The following is a 19,877-nucleotide window of genomic DNA, read 5'->3' on the forward strand; positions in this document are numbered from 1 at the left end:
TTTTTTTTTTTTTTTTTTTGTAAAATGAACGGCTTGTTTACTGCAGTTGAGAAGACAGGGGAAGGTATGAGGAAGTTGGGTGTGTTCAATGTGCGGTTTAACTAGTTCGGTATATATAGAACCCGTTGGAGCTCAAAACGGTGTCGTTCAGGGAGAAACCATTAACCAAGCGCGTTACTGACGCGTTTCGAGAGTACTTTTTTTTTTCTTTTTTTTTGCAAGGACTTGTTCAGCAATCTCAACACTGGCCGCCACTCGACCGGGTCTACTTTCTTTCTCTCCTTTCCCCATTTTACCCCTACACCCTACACGCCTTTTTTCCTTTATTTAATGTTAATTTTTATAGTATGGCTCGAGAAATTTAGTATAAATAAAGGAGAGATGCCATTTTAGTCTCTTAATTCTTTTTTATTTTTTAAAAACTATTATTTTACTTTCCACGTGTAACAATCTTAGTTTTAGTTGTCTACGTCTAGCTCGACATCGACAATCCTTTTAGCTATTTTTGAAATATCGATGTGCAACTCTCAAACATAATATTTTTTTTCTTTTCACCGACGATGTTAATTGATGGCAAAATCAAGACATGATAATCACATTTTACCTTACATATATCTCAACAATAAATTTCTAGTTTACGATCATGCGATAATTTGCAAATTTGTCTATTCCCGTGTACAAATTTCATATGTTTTTTAAAAAAAAAAAGAAGATGCTATAATTGTGTCTTTTTTTATTATTATTGTTTAAATAACTTAAGAAAATAATTTCTCATCCACGCAAGAATACTGTAAGCAGGTACCAGTTTATTTATTTAAAAAATAAAAAATAAAAAATAGAGAAAAAGCCAAAAGTCGGTGCTGCTAGAAGGATCTTCGAAGTACCTTTTTATAATGATATTGACAAATAATAATATGTCGTATTTGTCCTTTTTTAAATCAATTAATAGATTTGGAGATTTAAAATTTGGGCTCTATTATATATAGCTATATGATTTTCAAATATGGATAATCCTTGAATTCTTAATGAAATTTCAAAAATAAAAATTACTTTTTTAAAAAAATTTAAAACAAGTTTTTAAAGCTCCACTTAATTTTTTAAAATTTAATATGAGTATGATAACAAAATGTTTATGAACTTAATTTTAAAAATAAAAAATAAAATAATTATCAAGGAGTATTAATTATTTAAATTTTGTATTTATTATTCCCATACCACTTACATGTAACGAAAAAAAAAAGAATTAATTACCTATTTGTTGCCCGGGTTTAATTAGAAAACGCCATAACATAATTAATTACTTTAATATTTTTAAATTAAATTCTATTTTCATATTTTCTAAACCTAAATGTAAACATTTTAAACTTATTTTCTTAAATTTTCAAATACCGTTTTATTTAAAATGTCCGATAATAAAATGCTTATATATAAAAAAAAAAAAAAAAAAAAAAAAAAAAAAAAAAAAACTGTCTGATATTGCATGANAATGTTTATCAAATTTTTTTATAAATAAATAATATTTATATTTGGTTATACCAAAAAAAATTATAACGTTAATTAATTTATTTTTATTAAGTCATTTGTTGCTAGTTAATTTATTTTTGTTAAATAATATTATTAAAATAATTTTAATTCATTTTCATTCCTTATTAAATATATTAGGAATAATATAAGTTCATTAAACAATAATCTTAAATTTAATAAAATTATATAAACTTCAACTAATAAATATTAGTACAATAATCAAATTGAAATTAAATATCATTTATTAAATAAGACAAAATGAACATTTATATTATATAATAAATATTATAAAGACATACACAAAACTTAATAACATGCCAACTCAAAATAAGAATATTGCATCACTTAATAAAAAAAATGGCAGACTCACAAAAATATATTTTTATTAATAAATATGAATAAAATAAATATATGATTATTATTTGTTATAAAAGGGTGCCCAATTTTAATTAATTATGGTTTGGTATTATATATATAAAGAAGTATATTTTAATAAAAAGAAAAATAGAAGAAAATATGATAGGTTAATAACAAATATTGGAAAAATGTTTTAAAATTATGTTATGTTATAATGAATGATCTAATCCCAATTAATCCAAAAAAAAAAAAAAAACAATTATTTCATTATAAATAATCAATAAATAAATAGTTATAATTATTTAAAAAATAAAAATGTATACTAACTTAATTAAAGTGATCTTGATCTTAATTAACTAACTAAATGTCAGATATTGGTAGTTAATTGATTAATATTTTCAGTAAATATTATTGATTTATTAAATTAAACAAAATTATGTTAAATTAATGCCAAGTTAATTAATTGATTAACTATACTCAAAATAGAATTATGTATAAATTAATTTGAATCACTTATTAAAAAAAGGTAAAAAAAAAAAAAAAGGAAAATAATAAATCCAAAAAATGTGGGTTTTTTTTGGAGCGCAATGGATGGCAAAGAAAAAAAAAGGAAAGAAAATAATTTGGAAGATCCAATTGGGAAGGTGAGCGACAAAAGTGACCTTAAAGAAGTGCCACGTGGGCGTTCTACGTTGCAGTGGTCCCCACCACATAGAATCTCTTCAAACCGAAACTCAAACAAGACGGTGAAATCAAACCCCTTCCTATCTATTTATCCCAATTTGTTTATTCTCTTGCGCCTTCTCTGCCCCCTCTCCCATTTCCCTCCGTATTGGAGCATGAAGATTTCTCTGCTCTTCACCCTTTTCTGGATCGCCATCTCTCCCACCCTGGTGGCCTCTGATGCCTCCGATCACCGCTACAGCGAAGGCGACCCTGTTCCTCTTTACGCCAACAAGGTTGGCCCATTTCACAATCCCAGGTATTATTTATTCCTTCTCGCTCTTCTTCCATTTTCGATCTCTAATTCAATCTGACCCTATCTAATTTCTCTAATCTATCTTCTATTCTTCTTGTGGATTATGGTTGTTTCCGTCCATTTCGTTTCTTGTTTCACTATCCCATGCATTCGTTCACGTGCTTTGATTTGATTTTGATTGCACTAGGGCCTGTCCTGTCTCTCTATTTCGATTTCTTTTTGTTGAATTCAAATGATTTTCTTTAATGTCACACCTGAAATTGTTGAGGTTATACGAATTTGGATTTGGGAAATTGAAATACGCCCAATTGCTGTCGAGGATTCAGTTTCAGTGTTGTGAGTCTTACGAGTCTCCACACTGATTAGATTAGATTAGATTAGATTGTTTAGTATGGTTGTTTTATTCTGATTAGATTATTTGTGTTTGAGATGTTTATTTTGCTGATCTTCTTTTGGTTTTCTGTGTCATTCCAGTGAAACCTACCGGTACTTTGATCTGCCCTTCTGCTCACCAGGTTTTCTCCTTTCCTGCGTCATATTACGTGCTCGAATCTTGATCCCATGCTAACGTGTGGTTATCTTGTACTTTACTACAACCTTTTTGTGTGGGGAAGCCTTTGCTTTAGATACTATATATATATATATATATATATGTTCTCTAAGTCGCTATGATGCGGTGGTGCCCAAAAACTGTGTGTTTTCCACCATCTACCGAATGTTTGAACAGTTGGATGATTTTCCAGTTGCTTTTTCTTAATGTTTTTTTGCACCCTCTCTATCATATCATTTTCCAGGAAAATAACAAAGAAAACTTGCTTCGTAGATATCTTTTTAAGCATGCCCATTTCCAAAGATCTATTAGATATTTTGATTAAAAAAACCTTTAGTAATTGCAAGTGAATAGCTTATTCTATCTCAGTCTCAGCCCAAGTGGTATATGTATGCCTACATATATTGGGCCGATGGACTCGAGAAGTAATCGCTACATGTTTGAATGCATGACTTGTAAATAATTGTTCAGTTTCTGTTCATAAATGGCATGTAACAATGACAGGTGATGTAAAAGAGAAAAAGGAAGCTCTTGGTGAGGTGTTGAATGGAGATCGTCTTGTTAGTGCTCCCTACAAGCTTGATTATAAAAGAGAGAAAGATATTGAAGTTGCTTGTAAAAGCAAGTTAACAAAGGACCAAGTTGCTCAATTTCGAGCTGCAGTGAAGAAAGATTATTACTTTCAGATGTATTATGATGACTTGCCCATCTGGGGTTTCATTGGAAAGGTTGATAGGGAAGGCAGGGATGACCCAAGTGAATATAAATATTTCCTATTCAAGCACATCCAATTTGATATTTCCTACAATAGAGACCGTGTGATCGAAATTAGCGCTCGAATGGATCCTCATTCTGTAGTGGATCTGACCGAGGACAAGGACGTTGATGTAGAGTTCATGTATACTGTGAAGTGGAGGGAAACAGATACTCCCTTCGAGAAGAGGATGGATAAGTACTCGCAATCCTCTTCATTACCACATCACTTGGAAATTCACTGGTTTTCGATTATTAATTCATGTGTAACAGTTCTTCTTTTGACCGGTTTTCTTGCCACTATTCTGATGCGTGTCTTGAAGAACGACTTTATGAAGTAAGATTTACAAGTTCATCTATTGAGTAAATATTTGTAACCTTCTGGAATTTGCTAAATTTTCTATAACTTCAGGTATGCACAAGACGAGGAGGCAGCTGATGATCAAGAAGAAACTGGTTGGAAATACATCCACGGTGACATCTTTCGATTCCCAAAACACAAATCGTTATTTGCTGCAGCCCTTGGCTCTGGCACTCAGTTGTTTACCCTGTAAGAAGCTTATCCTCTCATTTGTGTAAAATTCATGTTACACTTACAAGCTGAGGCTCATATCTTCTCCTATTATTTTCATTTTTCAGCACAGTTTTTATCTTTATGTTGGCACTAGTTGGAGTGTTTTATCCATACAACCGAGGAGCATTGTTCACAGCCCTGGTGGTCATATACGCTCTCACATCGGGGATTGCAGGATATACATCAGCCTCATTCTATTGCCAACTTGAAGGATCAAACTGGGTATGTGGAGATGATTCTATTTTCACAAAATATAACTTACTTACCAGCATAAAACCAAAATTGGTTAGAATGATCTGATGTCTTGTTTTCCCTTCTGTTTGAAAGGTGAGGAATCTATTGCTTACGGGCTGCCTCTTCTGTGGGCCTCTGTTCTTCACATTCTGCTTTCTTAACACTGTGGCTATTGTTTACAAAGCAACCGCTGCACTTCCCTTTGGCACAATTGTGGTGATAGTCCTCATATGGACATTGGTAACATCACCATTGCTTGTTTTGGGTGGTATAGCAGGAAAAAATAGCAGGATCGAATTTCAGGCTCCATGTCGCACCACGAAGTATCCTCGAGAGATTCCACAGCTACCTTGGTATAGGAGCACTGTTCCTCAGATGGCAATGGCAGGGTTTCTCCCCTTCAGTGCTATATACATTGAGCTTTACTACATATTTGCTAGTGTCTGGGGTCACAAGATATACACAATTTACAGTATTCTATTCATTGTCTTCATCATCCTTCTGATAGTTACTGCTTTCATTACTGTGGCTTTGACCTACTTTCAACTGACCGCTGAAGATCATGAATGGTGGTGGAGGTACACAAATTTTCTTTCATCTCTTCCAATGTTATTTCTAGCAGTCATTCATTGATGCATCTTTTCCTCTCATTTACACTTCTTCCGTTTCCTATCATATACTTGAAGATCTTAATGATTCACCTACTCCTTTGCCTGAATTGTATGTATTGTTGACGTGGTCTCAGATCGTTCCTTTGCGGTGGCTCAACTGGTCTGTTCATCTATGGCTACTGCCTGTACTATTATTATGCACGCTCAGATATGTCAGGTTTCATGCAAACTTCATTCTTTTTCGGGTACATGGCTTGCATCTGCTATGGATTCTTTCTGATGCTCGGAACAGTAGGCTTCCGTGCAGCCCTGTTCTTTGTTCGTCACATCTACCGGTCGATCAAATGCGAGTAGCAGACAGACAGATTTGGTCTACTTTTCTTTCATTTTTTTTTTTTTGGTGGGGAGGGAGGAAGAGAACAAGTTGGTTCACTTTCATCCCTGTGTTTCTTAGTTAAAGTCTCTCCTCTTATGTTGGGTAGGAGTTAGGTACAGGTTACTGAATGTTACTCCATTCCATTCCATTCTATTCTGGGTTCTTTTTCAGATTCCAAAACTTCGACAGATTTTGGTTGCTACAGAATGCTAATCAATCTTTGTTCTGTTTTTTTTTTTTCCATTTTCTGGACGGAAGGATATCAGTTCTGCTGATATCCATATTATTTATTCATGTAGAGAAGCACCATATGTGCTGAATATACAAAACCTATTTGTTATTCTTTATTGTAATAAAACAAGTGCCACAGCCCCACAGGCCCCATTGTTGCACCCGATTGTCTGCTTAAATTCTTTCTTAATTTCACAAATTTCCAATAAATTCTTGATATTTTAATTGATCTATATATATAAATATAAATTTTAAAATATATCATCGAATGAGAATTAAAATTTAAGAATTTGTTAGATATTTTTTTTTAGATGTAGATACCCACTTTAAATTTTAAATAATATAAAAATGTTTACGTAGAAATGAATAAAAGATTTAAAATAGCATTGTTATTATGAATATTAGTGAATAATATTTAATTTGAGAAAATTGTTTAGATATTATTTATTTTAATTAATGTTTGGTTATGAAAGAAAAATAAATGGTTTGGGGATAAGTGTAATTTAAAATTGGAGTGGGGTATGGGTGGTGGAGAAAGTCATGATGAAAAAGCATGCAATTTTCTTTTCACCTTTTTAATTATTTAAATCCAATATAAAGGGATTTAGTAGAAACTTAGGTTATTAATTTGTCGCCTTCAAAGGATTCTTTACCAACTATTTCCTTAATTTCACATCTTATTCTAAAATCTCCTTTCAATATTATTACGAATATACCCCAATAATTAGATTCAACCCAAACCTATTTTTAAATTATATTATTCTTCAAAGAATTATTTTTATTTTTCAAGATTGAAATTTATTTCAAATAATTTCTTTTTGTATAAAAATTATTTCAAAAACATATTTCTTTATTAAAACGATAAATTAAGCTTTAAACATTGTTTCTTAATACCTCACCACTACGAGTATAAGAAAATTCGAAACTTCTAAAACACAAAAAAGCTAGGTTGGGAAAGGAGCCATTTAGACTTTCTTCAAATAATATTTGGAAAGATCGCTAGAACATGCTAACATAATCACGATTCTATATGAGCAATTTGGATGAAAATGATATATATGTTATTATAAGAATTACGAAACGACCCTTCGATGAGAGTGTGAAATACATGTCTATTTTAATAATCTTTGCTGTGTTAGAAATGAGGATGAATGTTATCTCTCCGTTGAGCTTACATAAATTTACTCAATATATTTTTATATAGATTGCGACCAAAATTCAAATGATGTAATTATTAACCGAACCACTCACTTTTATAGTCAAATTTATAGACGCACTCCAAAGAATCACTTTCATCATTTGGAAAGTCCCCCTTCCTTTATTTCGTTTAATTTTTTTTTTTTTTTTTAATTTTAGATAATTAAAAAAAAAAAAACAAAACAAAAAAACAAAATGGGGGGTGTTTGGATATAGGGATCATCACCAATCATTTATTTGGATTGTGTGGAAAAATCACATCAGAATTGGGCCTTAGCGTGCCATTCACGACAACCATTTTTTATTTCTTTTTCCCTTGAATTCGCATTAAAAGACTCAAATTTGCAACTACTACATCACCACCGTCTGATCTATCATCTTCTTTAACCTCTCCCACGTGTTCCCAATCTAACGGCCTGATGGTTTCTTTCGAAAAAAACCTTGGAGTCCCCAAAACAATTACAAGACATATCTTATCCAAATCCATTATTTTCCCTTTTTACGTAAAAGTTATATTTTATTTTATTTTATTTTATTTTTTGGTTATGAAGAAAAAAATAAAAATAAAAATAAAAATGATGATTAGAAGGAGCACCATCTTCATCTTCATCCTCAGCTTCGACGCTGATATGTTACATCAAATAATTACCCATTTCTACCGTTCTCTGTGTTGGATGGTCAATGCCCCAATCACCATTATCACCACCTCTTCATCTTTGCTCATTCATGTCTATGATGATATTAGATGGATTCATGAAGCCTTTAAACTCCTTCAACCTTCTTCACTTATTTTATTTTACATCCCATACCTATTTTTCTAATATTTTAATTTCTCGTTATTTGGAGGATGTGTTCTAACATATACTAGGTTTGTATTTTTCTAAGAACTTGTTGCTACTAACTCACTCTCGAATCAATGAGAAGGGCCATTATTCAATTTTTTAGATCAGTCCTTAGACGGTGTTTTAAGCTTCCTATTTGGTGAAATTTCCACAATGATAGGCATATTGAATCAAATACAAAAGTTATTCTAATTTCACAAACAAAATTTCATAACTCCCTCAAGGTTAATGGCATATGATCCTCTAATGAATGTTAATCTTCTCAATATCACATTTATAATAAGAGATTAAACATGATGTGAAACAGTCTTGTATAAACTCATTCACAAACCTCCACATTAACTATTTGGATCAAATAATTTGTAATAATTATAGGCGGAGTCATATATCAATAAAATATTAATCCTCTTAATATCATTTTTGTAAAGAGAGATTAACTATTTCATGGTTCAGTCTCGTATAAATTCACTGTATAAGATATTTTCATCACATGCATCAACATGAACGATTTGAATCAAATCATTTGTAAGAATTATAAAGTGAGTCACATCAATAGTGTTACTTAATACACCCAACCTTATCTATTTGTTATAAACATTTTATGTTATTACTTCAACATGATCATCTTGTATATCCACTGCATATTGCTCAACATAACACTATAACCTTAAACTTTTTATACAAAAAATAATATTGTATTGCAAATAAAATGATCTAAATCATGGTTAAGTATTAAAAAATAAATCATTAATTATGAAATTTTAGGGCGTAAATCTCAACAAAGTTATCTTTCATGATTTGAAGCTTTTCCACGAGATCCCAACTAAATATTTTAAACATGGATCACCTTTTAGATAAATATTTTATTGAATTATAAAAAAAAATAAAAATTATAACAGGCATGTACTAACGACTTAATCTTGTTAGAAAAATTCTCAAAATTTCTACTTTACAGATATTTATAAAATATTTAAATATATATATTACAACTTTGGAAAGAATAAAAATATTTTTTAAATAACGGGCTTAATTCTTTTTTTCTTTTTTTTCGAGTATGAAGTGAATTGTGGTTGAAGGGAAAAGAATGAAAAAATAGAAGGAAGGCAAGTGAGCAATTGAAAGCATGATTAGCACCCCATACCATTGCCACTGCCTGCATTCATGTTGTTCCTTTGTGGGGCCTTTCATTTGTTTATTCTATCATCCTTTTCTCATTTCTTTTCTTTTCTTTTTACACTAATTGAACTGTGTATCATTGATTCCCCCAAAATTTCAGCATTTGGGCCCACTCTGCACCACCACCACCACCCTCTTTAAACCCCTTTCTTTCTCTCAACAGATTAAAAAAACAGAAGTAAGTTGAGGCTTAGGGACATAGGCCTTTGTGGGCTCAATACGAGTATCATATCACTCCAAGGACTTCCCTACAAATACACCAAACTTTAAACTCTGATACCCTAATATACAAACAAGTTTTGTAACCGTCCAAAGTCCGCTTTGGCCCGTTACGTATCGCCATTAGATTCACGATTCTAAGACATGTCTGTTAGGAAGAGATTTCCACGCTCTTATACAAGTTTGACTTGGCATGATAGGATAGAGATCCTATTCCCTTTCTTTAACATATTTCAGACATTCCCTTCTCACGCCTCACTGACACAAGCTGACCTCTTGGATCATCCACTCGTCTCTGTGTCCCTTTTATGGCATAAACTGAGTCTTTTGAGCTTTATAGAAGGCGCCGATCCTAAGGTTTAAGAATCAAGATAGACCCTTTGTCTGTGGGGTCCTATTTCTTTTGACCAAAACCATATAGATACGGTTTCATTTGTACTACAGAAGCCGTATAACAACAACAATTCACTCACCAACTTCCTTCCTTCCTTCTCAGTTCTTCTCTTCTTTTTCATATTCCATTTCCACTTTTCCCTCTTCATTTTGCAAAAAAAACTCACACATTAATCACTAAAGCAAACAGCTTCCTTCTTTTTTCTAAAGCTTCCCCTTTCCTTCTCATCATGCTCTCCACAAACCTTCACTACTTTCCTTAACTTTCCCTTCTTCTTCTTTCCTCCTTTCTGCAACACTGTTTCTCATCTCTGTCTTGTGTTTTCCACTGAAGAAAACAACCATTTTACTTCATTCAATGGAAAGAACTGTCTTTCACCTTTCACTTCTTCCTCTTGCTTTGCCACTGATCTTTATCTTCTTTGATTTGGCTTCATCAGCAGAGCAACAGGTCGCGACTTCAATAAAAACTGATGCTGCAGCTCTTCTTAAGTTCAGGGCTTTGATTGAGAAGGACCCAAATGGAGTATTGACCAATTGGAAGCTTGAAAACGATCCATGTTCTTGGTATGGAGTTTCATGCCAATCTGGACGAGCGGTTGCTCTTGATCTGAGCGGCTGTAATCTTGCAGGGAATGTTTATTTTGATCCTCTGTCTTCTATGGATATGTTGTTGTCTTTGAACTTGTCTACAAATTCTTTCACTATAAACTCAACCACTTTGCTTCAACTTCCTAATAATTTGCAGCAACTTGAGCTCTCTCTTGCCAAAGTTGTAGGTCGTGTGCCTGATAGTCTTTTCTCAAGCTGTCCAAATCTTGTGTTTGTGGATCTTTCATTCAACAACTTGACTGCCTCTCTGCCTGAAAATCTTCTGTTCAATGCTAATAAGCTTCAAGATCTTGATCTCTCTTACAATAATCTAACAGGGTCCATCTCAGGATTGAGAATTCATGAGAATTCTTGCAATTCTTTGTTGCGAGTTGAACTTTCAGCTAATCAAATCGTTGGTTCGATTCCGAGTTCAATTTCGAACTGCACGAATCTGCAAACACTTGGTTTGTCATACAATTCTCTCAGTGGGGAAATCCCAGGATCTATAGGGAAACTCAGTAGTTTACAAAGGGTGGATCTATCTCATAACCAGCTCACTGGTTGGCTCCCTTTTGATTGGAGAAATGCCTGCAATTCACTTCAAGAACTAAAGCTTTGTTACAACAACATTTCTGGTGTAATTCCTGCTTCCTTCTCTGCTTGTTCTTCCCTTCAGATTCTGGATCTTTCAAACAACAACATATCTGGTCCTTTACCAGATGCCATCTTCAAGAATCTTGTCTCTTTACAGAGCTTGTTATTGAGTAATAACATAATCTCTGGATCATTGCCTTCATCCATATCTCACTGCAAGAAACTTCAGCTTGTGGACTTAAGTTCCAATAGAATTTCTGGTTTAATCCCACCAGATATATGCCCAGGAGCTGAATCACTCCAGGAACTGAAAATGCCAGACAATCTCATCGTAGGAGGAATCCCACCAGAACTCTCGTTGTGTTCACAGTTAAAGACAATTGATTTTAGTCTAAACTATCTGAATGGCTCCATACCTGCAGAACTTGGAAGGCTTCAGAATCTTGAACAGTTGATAGCATGGTTCAATAGCTTAGAAGGGAAAATCCCACCAGAATTAGGAAAGTGTAGAAGCTTGAAGGATCTTATACTGAATAATAATCGTTTAAGTGGCGAAATCCCCACTGAATTGTTCAGTTGTAGCAATCTTGAATGGGTTTCACTCACTAGTAATGAACTCAATGGTGAAGTCCCAAAAGAGTTTGGTCTTTTGTCAAGGCTGGCTGTGCTGCAACTCGGGAACAATAGCTTAAGTGGTCAGATACCAGGAGAGTTGGCAAACTGCAGCACTTTAGTTTGGATGGATTTAAACAGCAATAAGCTTACAGGGGAAATCCCTCCTAGACTTGGGAGGCAGCTTGGAGCCAAGTCATTGAATGGGATTCTTTCTGGAAACACTTTAGTGTTCGTCCGAAATGTTGGGAATTCGTGTAAAGGAGTTGGGGGTTTGTTGGAGTTTGCTGGAATTAGACCTGAAAGACTACAGCAGGAACCAACACTAAAGACCTGTGATTTCACTAGACTGTACTCTGGTCCGGTTCTAAGTCTGTTTACAAAGTACCAAACTTTGGAGTACTTGGATCTTTCTTACAATGAGCTTCGTGGGAGAATACCAGAAGAGTTTGGAGATATGGTTGCCTTGCAGGTTCTTGAATTATCACACAACCAACTTTCTGGAGAGATTCCGACCTCGTTCGGCCGCTTAAAGAACTTGGGAGTGTTTGATGCATCACATAACAGACTGCAGGGTCATATTCCAGATTCATTCTCAAACTTATCATTCTTAGTTCAAATTGATCTATCTTACAATGAACTAACAGGGAGAATTCCATCAAGGGGGCAGCTCAGTACACTGCCTGCAAGTCAGTATGCAAACAATCCAGGACTTTGTGGAGTTCCCTTGCCTGAATGCCAGAGTGAGGACCAGCCACTGACAAGTCCTAACGTTGAGCCTGGAAAAGGAAGAACAAAGGCAGAAGTAGGGTCATGGGTTAACAGTATTGTTTTAGGTGTTCTTATTTCCATTGCCAGTGTCTGCATTTTGATTGTATGGGCTATTGCCATGAGGACAAGACGAAAAGAAGCAGAGGAAGTGAAGATGCTCAATAGTTTACAAGCAATACATGCTCCTACTACATGGAAAATTGACAAAGAGAAAGAGCCATTGAGTATCAATGTGGCAACTTTCCAAAGACAACTAAGGAAACTCAAATTCTCCCAACTGATTGAAGCTACTAATGGCTTCTCAGCCGAAAGTCTCATCGGGAGTGGCGGGTTCGGTGAAGTGTTTAAGGCAACGCTAAAGGATGGATCGAGTGTTGCAATCAAGAAACTGATACGTCTTAGTTGCCAGGGAGACCGTGAATTCATGGCAGAAATGGAAACTTTAGGAAAGATCAAACATGGAAACTTAGTACCTCTTTTGGGTTACTGTAAAATAGGGGAGGAGAGGCTTCTAGTGTATGAGTTCATGGAGTTTGGTAGCCTAGAAGAGATGCTTCACGGAAGAGTAAAGATGCAGGACAGAAGAATTCTAACATGGGATGAAAGGAAAAAGATTGCTAGAGGTGCTGCAAAAGGACTTTGTTTCCTACATCACAACTGCATTCCACACATAATACATAGAGACATGAAGTCAAGCAATGTACTCCTGGACCATGATTTAGAAGCAAGAGTTTCAGATTTTGGAATGGCTAGGCTGATAAGTGCTCTTGACACTCATCTGAGTGTAAGCACACTTGCAGGCACTCCTGGTTATGTCCCTCCTGAGTACTACCAGAGCTTCAGGTGCACGGCAAAAGGCGATGTCTATTCGTTCGGTGTCGTCCTGTTAGAACTCTTGACAGGGAAACGACCAACAGATAAGGAGGATTTCGGGGACACCAACTTAGTGGGATGGGTGAAAATGAAAGTAAATGATGGAAAACAAATGGAAGTGATTGATCCAGAATTGCTGTCGGTAACCAAAGCAAGCGATGAATCAGAAGCAGAAGAGGTTAAAGAAATGGTTAGATATTTGGAGATAACTCTTCGGTGTGTAGAAGAGTTTCCTTCCAAAAGGCCTAACATGTTGCAGGTGGTGGCCATGCTGCGAGAATTGATGCCTGGATCAACCAATGGAAGCAGCAACAGTGCTTGAATCAGGTTTTTTGTTTACTAAATCTGAGCTTTGTAACATTTGTTCTTCAGCTGTGAAGAGTTACTTGTATTCAATTCTTCTTTTGCTACAACCATCATCTCCATTACTGATCGAAACAAAAAACAAAAAAGCAAGTTATAATACAGCTTCATATCAAAGATGGGACAAAAACCTTCAGAAATTGAGCTAGGCATTTCATCAAACAGAAGGTGATCAATAACATTGTAGCAGCCTTAGTAAGAAGTTTAAACCAAACCAAACCAAACCAAAACCCAAATATGGGAAGATCATATTAAACAGAAAATTCAGCAATCTTCAAAGGAAAAACAGTTGGATTGAGAGAAGCCATTAGTAGCTTTTAATAAGTTTCTACACATTCATTCACTCTTGGGTTTGTGTTATGATTATAATCCAAAAACAGAAAATAGAAAATCTAGAGAAAAACAGAACAAACTCAGCCATGTGAATGGTGGGCTCTTAGAGACTGCACACAGTCAACATAAAGCCCCTTTATAGATGGAGATTGGGCTCTCAAAATCCACAATGAACTCCCATCTGCATTTTGAAAGCATAGATATTGAAATGTTGGTAAGAAATTGGGAAGGAATCTTTACGCATACCGACCCGAGTCATTCATAACAGTATTCTTTGTCCTCATCCACATGTATCCTAAAAAAAATTTATAGAAGGTCACCCAAAGTAGAATGACTCCAAATAAACCACACTTATCTATAAAGTTTTTATGCTTGTTCTTAGTCATTTTATACTCACGATAGCTCTCGTTCAGATATGGTGTCGGTTCATTTATATATACCTCATTTATTCGAGTGTTCGAAAGAAAAAGAAAAGAAGAGAAAAAAAAGTGGTTGAATGGGGAGTGGGATAGGAATCTTTGGGTGTGTATGGCGAGGCCACTAAGGACACTCAAGGAGCCCTCCAAGGACAGTGCGTGCGTTACCACTGTGCCATTCAAAAGCCATTTTTACCTCTTTCATTGCCTGCAACCTACCGAGCTACAATTTTTATTTTTTATTTTTAATTACTCCAATCATACAAAATAAATAAATAGTGTTAAATTTTTATTTTAATAAATGAATGTGTATGGTTATCTCAATAATTAACATTATTATTATTTTTTAAATTGGGGCTAACTTAATAATATTTATGGCCCTTAAATTGTTGCGATATGCTTCTTTTTTTTTTTTTTTTAATTATAATATAACACTCCGTTTACGGTTCAAAGTACAAACATTATAATATTGATTTTTTGTACTAAAATTAAATAAATAAATTATTCATATTTATGTTTAACTATTATTTTTTTATAGTGTATTTTATTTGACAATAAACCAAAAAGAAAGGGAAATTATAATTCTTTTTATATATTTATTTTTTGCTCAAATAAATTTTAGTATTTAAATTTAAATTTAAATTTTATTAAACAAATGAGTTTAAGGAAAACTTTCATTTTATTAAAAAAAGTAATATGTTCTAATAAAAAGATTTAAAAGTTACAAATTAATTAAAAAAAATTCAAAAAGCTCGAGTTTTTTTATTTTCATTTTTTGTGAAAATCGAATCAACAATCAAAATTTAAATTAATATCGACAAGGCTGTATTCCATAGATATATTTTTTAAAACATTTAAGATAAATTCATTATAGCATTTCTTAATAATTATTATTATAGTCTCACCAACCTCAAAATTAATATGCATTTCTTTGTACACACATCGTCTTATATTATGTCCCCTTGTTTTTAACACGCGTCTACGTGGCATTTCCATTTTAAATTTGAAATATGAAAAAAAAAATCATAATGATTAAGAATATGTTCACTGATTTCAAACCTAACAAAAATAAATTTTAACTATTTTAGAATTGTTTTGAAACATGTTATTAATGAATAGGACATTCGTGTCTACGGACAACTATATTCATATATATTACAATATAAGGTAGCTTCGGGAGGTTCATAATTATTATTAATTTATTTATGTATTTAAAAAATAATAAAAGTTTCAAGATAGTATTACTTGTCTAAGGCGTATTACCCATGGTCGCAAGCCCCTTATGTTGTATCACTTTATTGCTTTCCCCTTTAACGCTTTCATGATGTATAGTTTATTATTGTATTTTTCTAAGTGTATGATGTCTTATTAGAATCATGTCTACGCTTAGTAAACTTGAAATGCCTTTGACTAGTCGTCAATTTTTCTTAATTGGAGTTATATGTTATCTAGGTCATTGTGTTACCTTGTTTGCTTATTAGCGTGTAACATTGTTTTCTTCAATTCTCTCCCTCTTCCTTTCGAACTTTCTTTCTAAAATCTCTCTCTACCTCATTTTCTAAAATCTCTTCTTAAAGCGGAGCTACTCGATATTAGGGTAATTTGAAGTTAGCTGACTCACTCAGTAGGGAGAGTAAATGTCGCGCACAATCATTTGCAAGCATCTTGTAAAAATACGACTGTAACATTGTGGAAGGTGGAAGGGATAAGAAAATTCTAGAGGACTATGATGTAAAGGGTAAGTTTAATTTTACTTTGGGGTTGAAAATGAAAAAATGAAAAAAATGAAAAAAAAAAAAAACATATGGTCCCAAAAAAGTAAATTCAAAAGAGAGACTGAAAAACCCAAACCCTTTTCTTCTCTCTCTCCTTTTTTTTCTTTTTCTTCTTCTTCTTCTTTGCTTTGTTGTTTCCTTATATTCCTTTACTTTTGGTTGCAGTTAAAATCATGAAGAAGCTTAAAAACAAGCAATAATTACAAAAGGTACTTTCTTTTAATTACGAACCATTACACTTTCAGAAGCGAAAAGTATTAGATACTCCAATCTGGATTTCGAATCTTAAGTATCACAGTCATACTTGCACAAGGCGTTCGACTATGCTTATCCAGGGCGTGTTGTCTGTGACCGCATGCCTATTCCAAACCCCTTTTACATGCTTTCTTATTAGATATACTTTTACTCTTTCATATTATGTCAATACGAAGGTGTATAATCGTTCACCAAAATAATGTTTACATCCGCTTAGGCTAAAATGACCCAGTATCTAATACAGGGGAATGTTATATATTGTCAAAGTCGGTGTTGTCGTCTACTCACTTTTAGCTTAGAACATTATTTTCTTTAAATTGTTTTCAACCTATTTCCTCGTTCACATTTTTCAAAATATTTCTCTCAAACATGACTCGAGGTTCGAGCATACACCAACATTGTCGACAAAGTTTGAATTTCACTAGGTTAATCACAAGTGTCGCACAATCAATTTCCCACTATTGCAAAAATGCGATTGTGACACTAAATATGCAACTTTACACTAAAATATCAAACTTGCACGTCAAATACCCGCTCAACGACTTAAAGAATAGCTTATACGAGTATTATTGTCTATAATACCAATGTTACCAAAAGGGAAAAGATGTATGTTTGTTTTGTTAGATTAATTTGAAGAGTGAGTAAGCCATGAGGAAAAGCAACTGTGGCACTGAAAAACATGGTGGGTTTTTTAATACCCATTTACGTTTTACAAAGGAACACAAATGCTATGAAAACGACCCAACACATTTCTCTGTCTTTTTTTTTTTTTTTTTTTTTTTTTTAATTCTTTCTCTACAAAATTAAAATAACCTTTTCCTTTAATACATTACCAATGGTCCCAAAAAACAAGCATACTGTATATCAATTGACACATATTCAAACCCCTCATTCATTTCCTCCATTTATGATGTATGGGTCCATCATTCCTTTACCAATTTTGTTTTAACATCCCGTTTCAATCTAACAAAAACGACCCTTTCTTAGTAATCATCAGATATAAGTTTTCATGGCTTGAGACACTGCAATAATCATCGCATATACAATAATAAGCCAAACCCACCCTCCAATGTAATTGTTCAACTTAGTTCATATTTTACGAGATGATTATGAAAATTGATGACTCTGAATCTCTTTTTAATGAATTTTATTCTCCATCACCTTCTGTCGTAGCAGACGACATGTAGCTGATGGCGAGCGAGGTCTCCTCGGCTGCTGCGATGGAGCTCATGTGAAAATGTAACCGACAAGTTTCACATGTGATTTCCATAATGGTGGAGCTCATTTTCCGGCTGGCTTCTTCCTTCAAGATCCTTGCTTTTTCCAATTCCGCTTGAGCTTGCTGCCTTATCATTTTGGCATTGGTAAACTCAACCTCGGCGATTTCGATTTGTCGCTTCGCGTCTCGTCTTGCTTCGTCTGCGTATGCTTTCTCCTCGATTGCGAGCTCGAGCTGACACTTGTCGTTCGGCTCCTTGTTGGACCCAATTGAGAGATTCAAAAAGGCTGAGCTTGGAGAAGAGAGATGGAGATTGAGATCATGGTCTTTGTTTGATGATAAAATTGGAAACCCTCGTAGTGGATTAGCGGTTTGTAGTAATGGGAGTGATAATGGCATGAGCTGCCACTGATCGGACCTCATCTGGCGGATATTGCAAGCGTCTTGGTGTTCTATAAAGCTCTCCACTCTAAAGTGAATTAGGGTTGAGGTTGAAAGTGAAAAAAGAGTTGAAATTTGAATGATTAATGCATTAAAAAAGTGGAAAATTTAGAGAGGACCTGGAAAAGACACGGCCACAATCACAGGAATGGCCACGGGTGCCGCAAGTTTTGAGGTGAGCTTTGAAATCGGAATGAACAGCATAAGCTTTAGAGCATTTGTCACAAACCCAGTGCTTTTGGTTGCTGTGTTTTCTGCGGAAGTGTTTTTTGATGCCGACGAGGTCACCAAGGGCATGGCAAGGGTCGTGGTGGAGACATGTCGGCTCGGGGCAAACAAAGACCTTTTTTTTTATGGCATCCACCGTGTGTGGCTTCTTGAGTAGCTTCCAAGGTACCTTGTGGCGGCGGCGGTGCATTTGGAGATTCTGATCCCTTTGGAAGCCTTGGTTGCATATCTCACAAACGTAGCGATCGGATTCGAGAAGGGTTTTGGGGGATAAGGAAACGACTTCAGCATCCGGATCTAATAAGAAAATGAATGAAACGAGTTCAGCATCCGGATCTAATAAGAAAATGAATTCAAGATGCGATTTTTATTTGGTGGGGTTTGGTTAAAATAGAAGATTGAAATTGGGTTTGGATTTGATTTTGAATTTGAATTTGATTAGTGTTTTACCTGGAGTGCCGGCGGGTCTTCTTTTTCTTTTGGTGGTGAGGCCATGGTCGGAATTGGGAGGAGGAGGAGGAAGAGGAGGGGCAGCAGAAGAATAAGGTGTGGATGCTGCTGAGGCTGCTGCTGCTGCTGCTGCAGAAGAAGAAGAAGAACAAGAAGGTTTCAACATGGGGGAGGTGTTGATGATGATGATGATGAAGAAGAATGAATTGAAATATGTGTAGGTGTGTGTGTGTGTGTGTGTGTGTGTGTATAAAAGGCTTTTGTGTTTTGTGTACGATAAAGGGTGAGATGAAGAGGGGAAAAAAGATGATAACAGGAGATAATTGGGAGGATGGGGCTGCCTCATCACCCAGTGACATGTCTCGGGCCCCTTTTCTCTTTTTCTCTTTCTTTTTTTTTTCATAACAAAAATACATAAAGCCTCTTTCTTTCTACTTTTTGTAATATATATATATATATATGTGTATTATTTGGCCCTCGGTTTGGGTTGTATGGGTTTACACAAATTGGGTCGATTTGAATTGAGAAAATCTTTTGGACTAATTTGAAATTTTGAACTGATTGGGTGAATGACTCCAGCCACCCAAATTCCAACCTAACCTTATATTTTTTGGTTGGGTTGAATGGTTGAGTTTATTTTAATTATATTTTTAAAATCATTATATTAATAATTAAAATCTCATAAAACTTGGATATCAAATATTAATAAGTCATAAGACATAATGTCAATTCATGAATCTAACTCGAATTTTTCAATTTTCTAAATGTTCAACCAAACTCAAATCGAGAAAAAAAAACCTATGATTAGATTGGATAGTTCAAATTGATCGGATAATCTTTCAACGTTTAAAATATGTATTTTAGTTTGAAGACATCGTATGAGTTTATTTTGGGTTGATAAGGATATTTAGTAATAAATTATAGTTTACCATATATA

General features: G+C 34.2%; 3 protein-coding genes across 4 annotated transcripts in view; 2 read left to right on the forward strand and 1 right to left on the reverse strand.

Annotated features, from left to right (window-relative positions):
- Positions 1–6,350, forward strand: part of LOC111445319 (transmembrane 9 superfamily member 2) — a 20,624-nt gene extending 14,274 nt beyond the window's left edge. The window contains exons 1-7 of one of the 2 annotated variants that reach the window (XM_023083620.1): positions 2,645–2,863; positions 3,335–3,375; positions 3,915–4,500; positions 4,576–4,713; positions 4,803–4,959; positions 5,065–5,549; positions 5,717–6,350. In XM_023083620.1, the coding sequence (XP_022939388.1) occupies positions 2,721–2,863; positions 3,335–3,375; positions 3,915–4,500; positions 4,576–4,713; positions 4,803–4,959; positions 5,065–5,549; positions 5,717–5,936 (1,770 nt within the window). In that variant the 5' untranslated portion in view covers positions 2,645–2,720 and the 3' untranslated portion in view covers positions 5,937–6,350. Of the gene's footprint in view, positions 1–2,644; positions 2,864–3,334; positions 3,376–3,696; positions 4,501–4,575; positions 4,714–4,802; positions 4,960–5,064; positions 5,550–5,716 lie in introns of those variants that run through there. The other variant, XM_023083621.1, reaches the window with a different exon arrangement.
- Positions 6,351–10,116: 3,766 nt separating this feature from the next.
- On the forward strand, positions 10,117–13,873 carry LOC111445600 (serine/threonine-protein kinase BRI1-like 2). Its single transcript, XM_023084087.1, has one exon. The coding sequence runs from the start codon at positions 10,375–10,377 to the stop codon at positions 13,780–13,782; it is 3,408 nt and encodes a 1,135-aa protein (XP_022939855.1). The 5' UTR covers positions 10,117–10,374; the 3' UTR covers positions 13,783–13,873.
- Positions 13,874–17,480: 3,607 nt separating this feature from the next.
- Positions 17,481–19,244, reverse strand: LOC111445357 (protein SHOOT GRAVITROPISM 5-like). Its single transcript, XM_023083692.1, has 3 exons — positions 18,941–19,244; positions 18,382–18,787; positions 17,481–18,290 (listed from the first exon to the last, which is right to left on the reverse strand). The coding sequence occupies exons 1-3, from the start codon at positions 19,104–19,106 to the stop codon at positions 17,750–17,752; spliced, it is 1,113 nt and encodes a 370-aa protein (XP_022939460.1). The 5' UTR covers positions 19,107–19,244; the 3' UTR covers positions 17,481–17,749.
- Between the last annotated feature and the right edge of the window lie 633 nt (positions 19,245–19,877).

Source organism: Cucurbita moschata, unplaced genomic scaffold (genome assembly GCF_002738365.1).
Source record: "Cucurbita moschata cultivar Rifu unplaced genomic scaffold, Cmos_1.0 Cmo_Scf00007, whole genome shotgun sequence".
Lineage (NCBI taxonomy): Eukaryota > Viridiplantae > Streptophyta > Magnoliopsida > Cucurbitales > Cucurbitaceae > Cucurbita > Cucurbita moschata.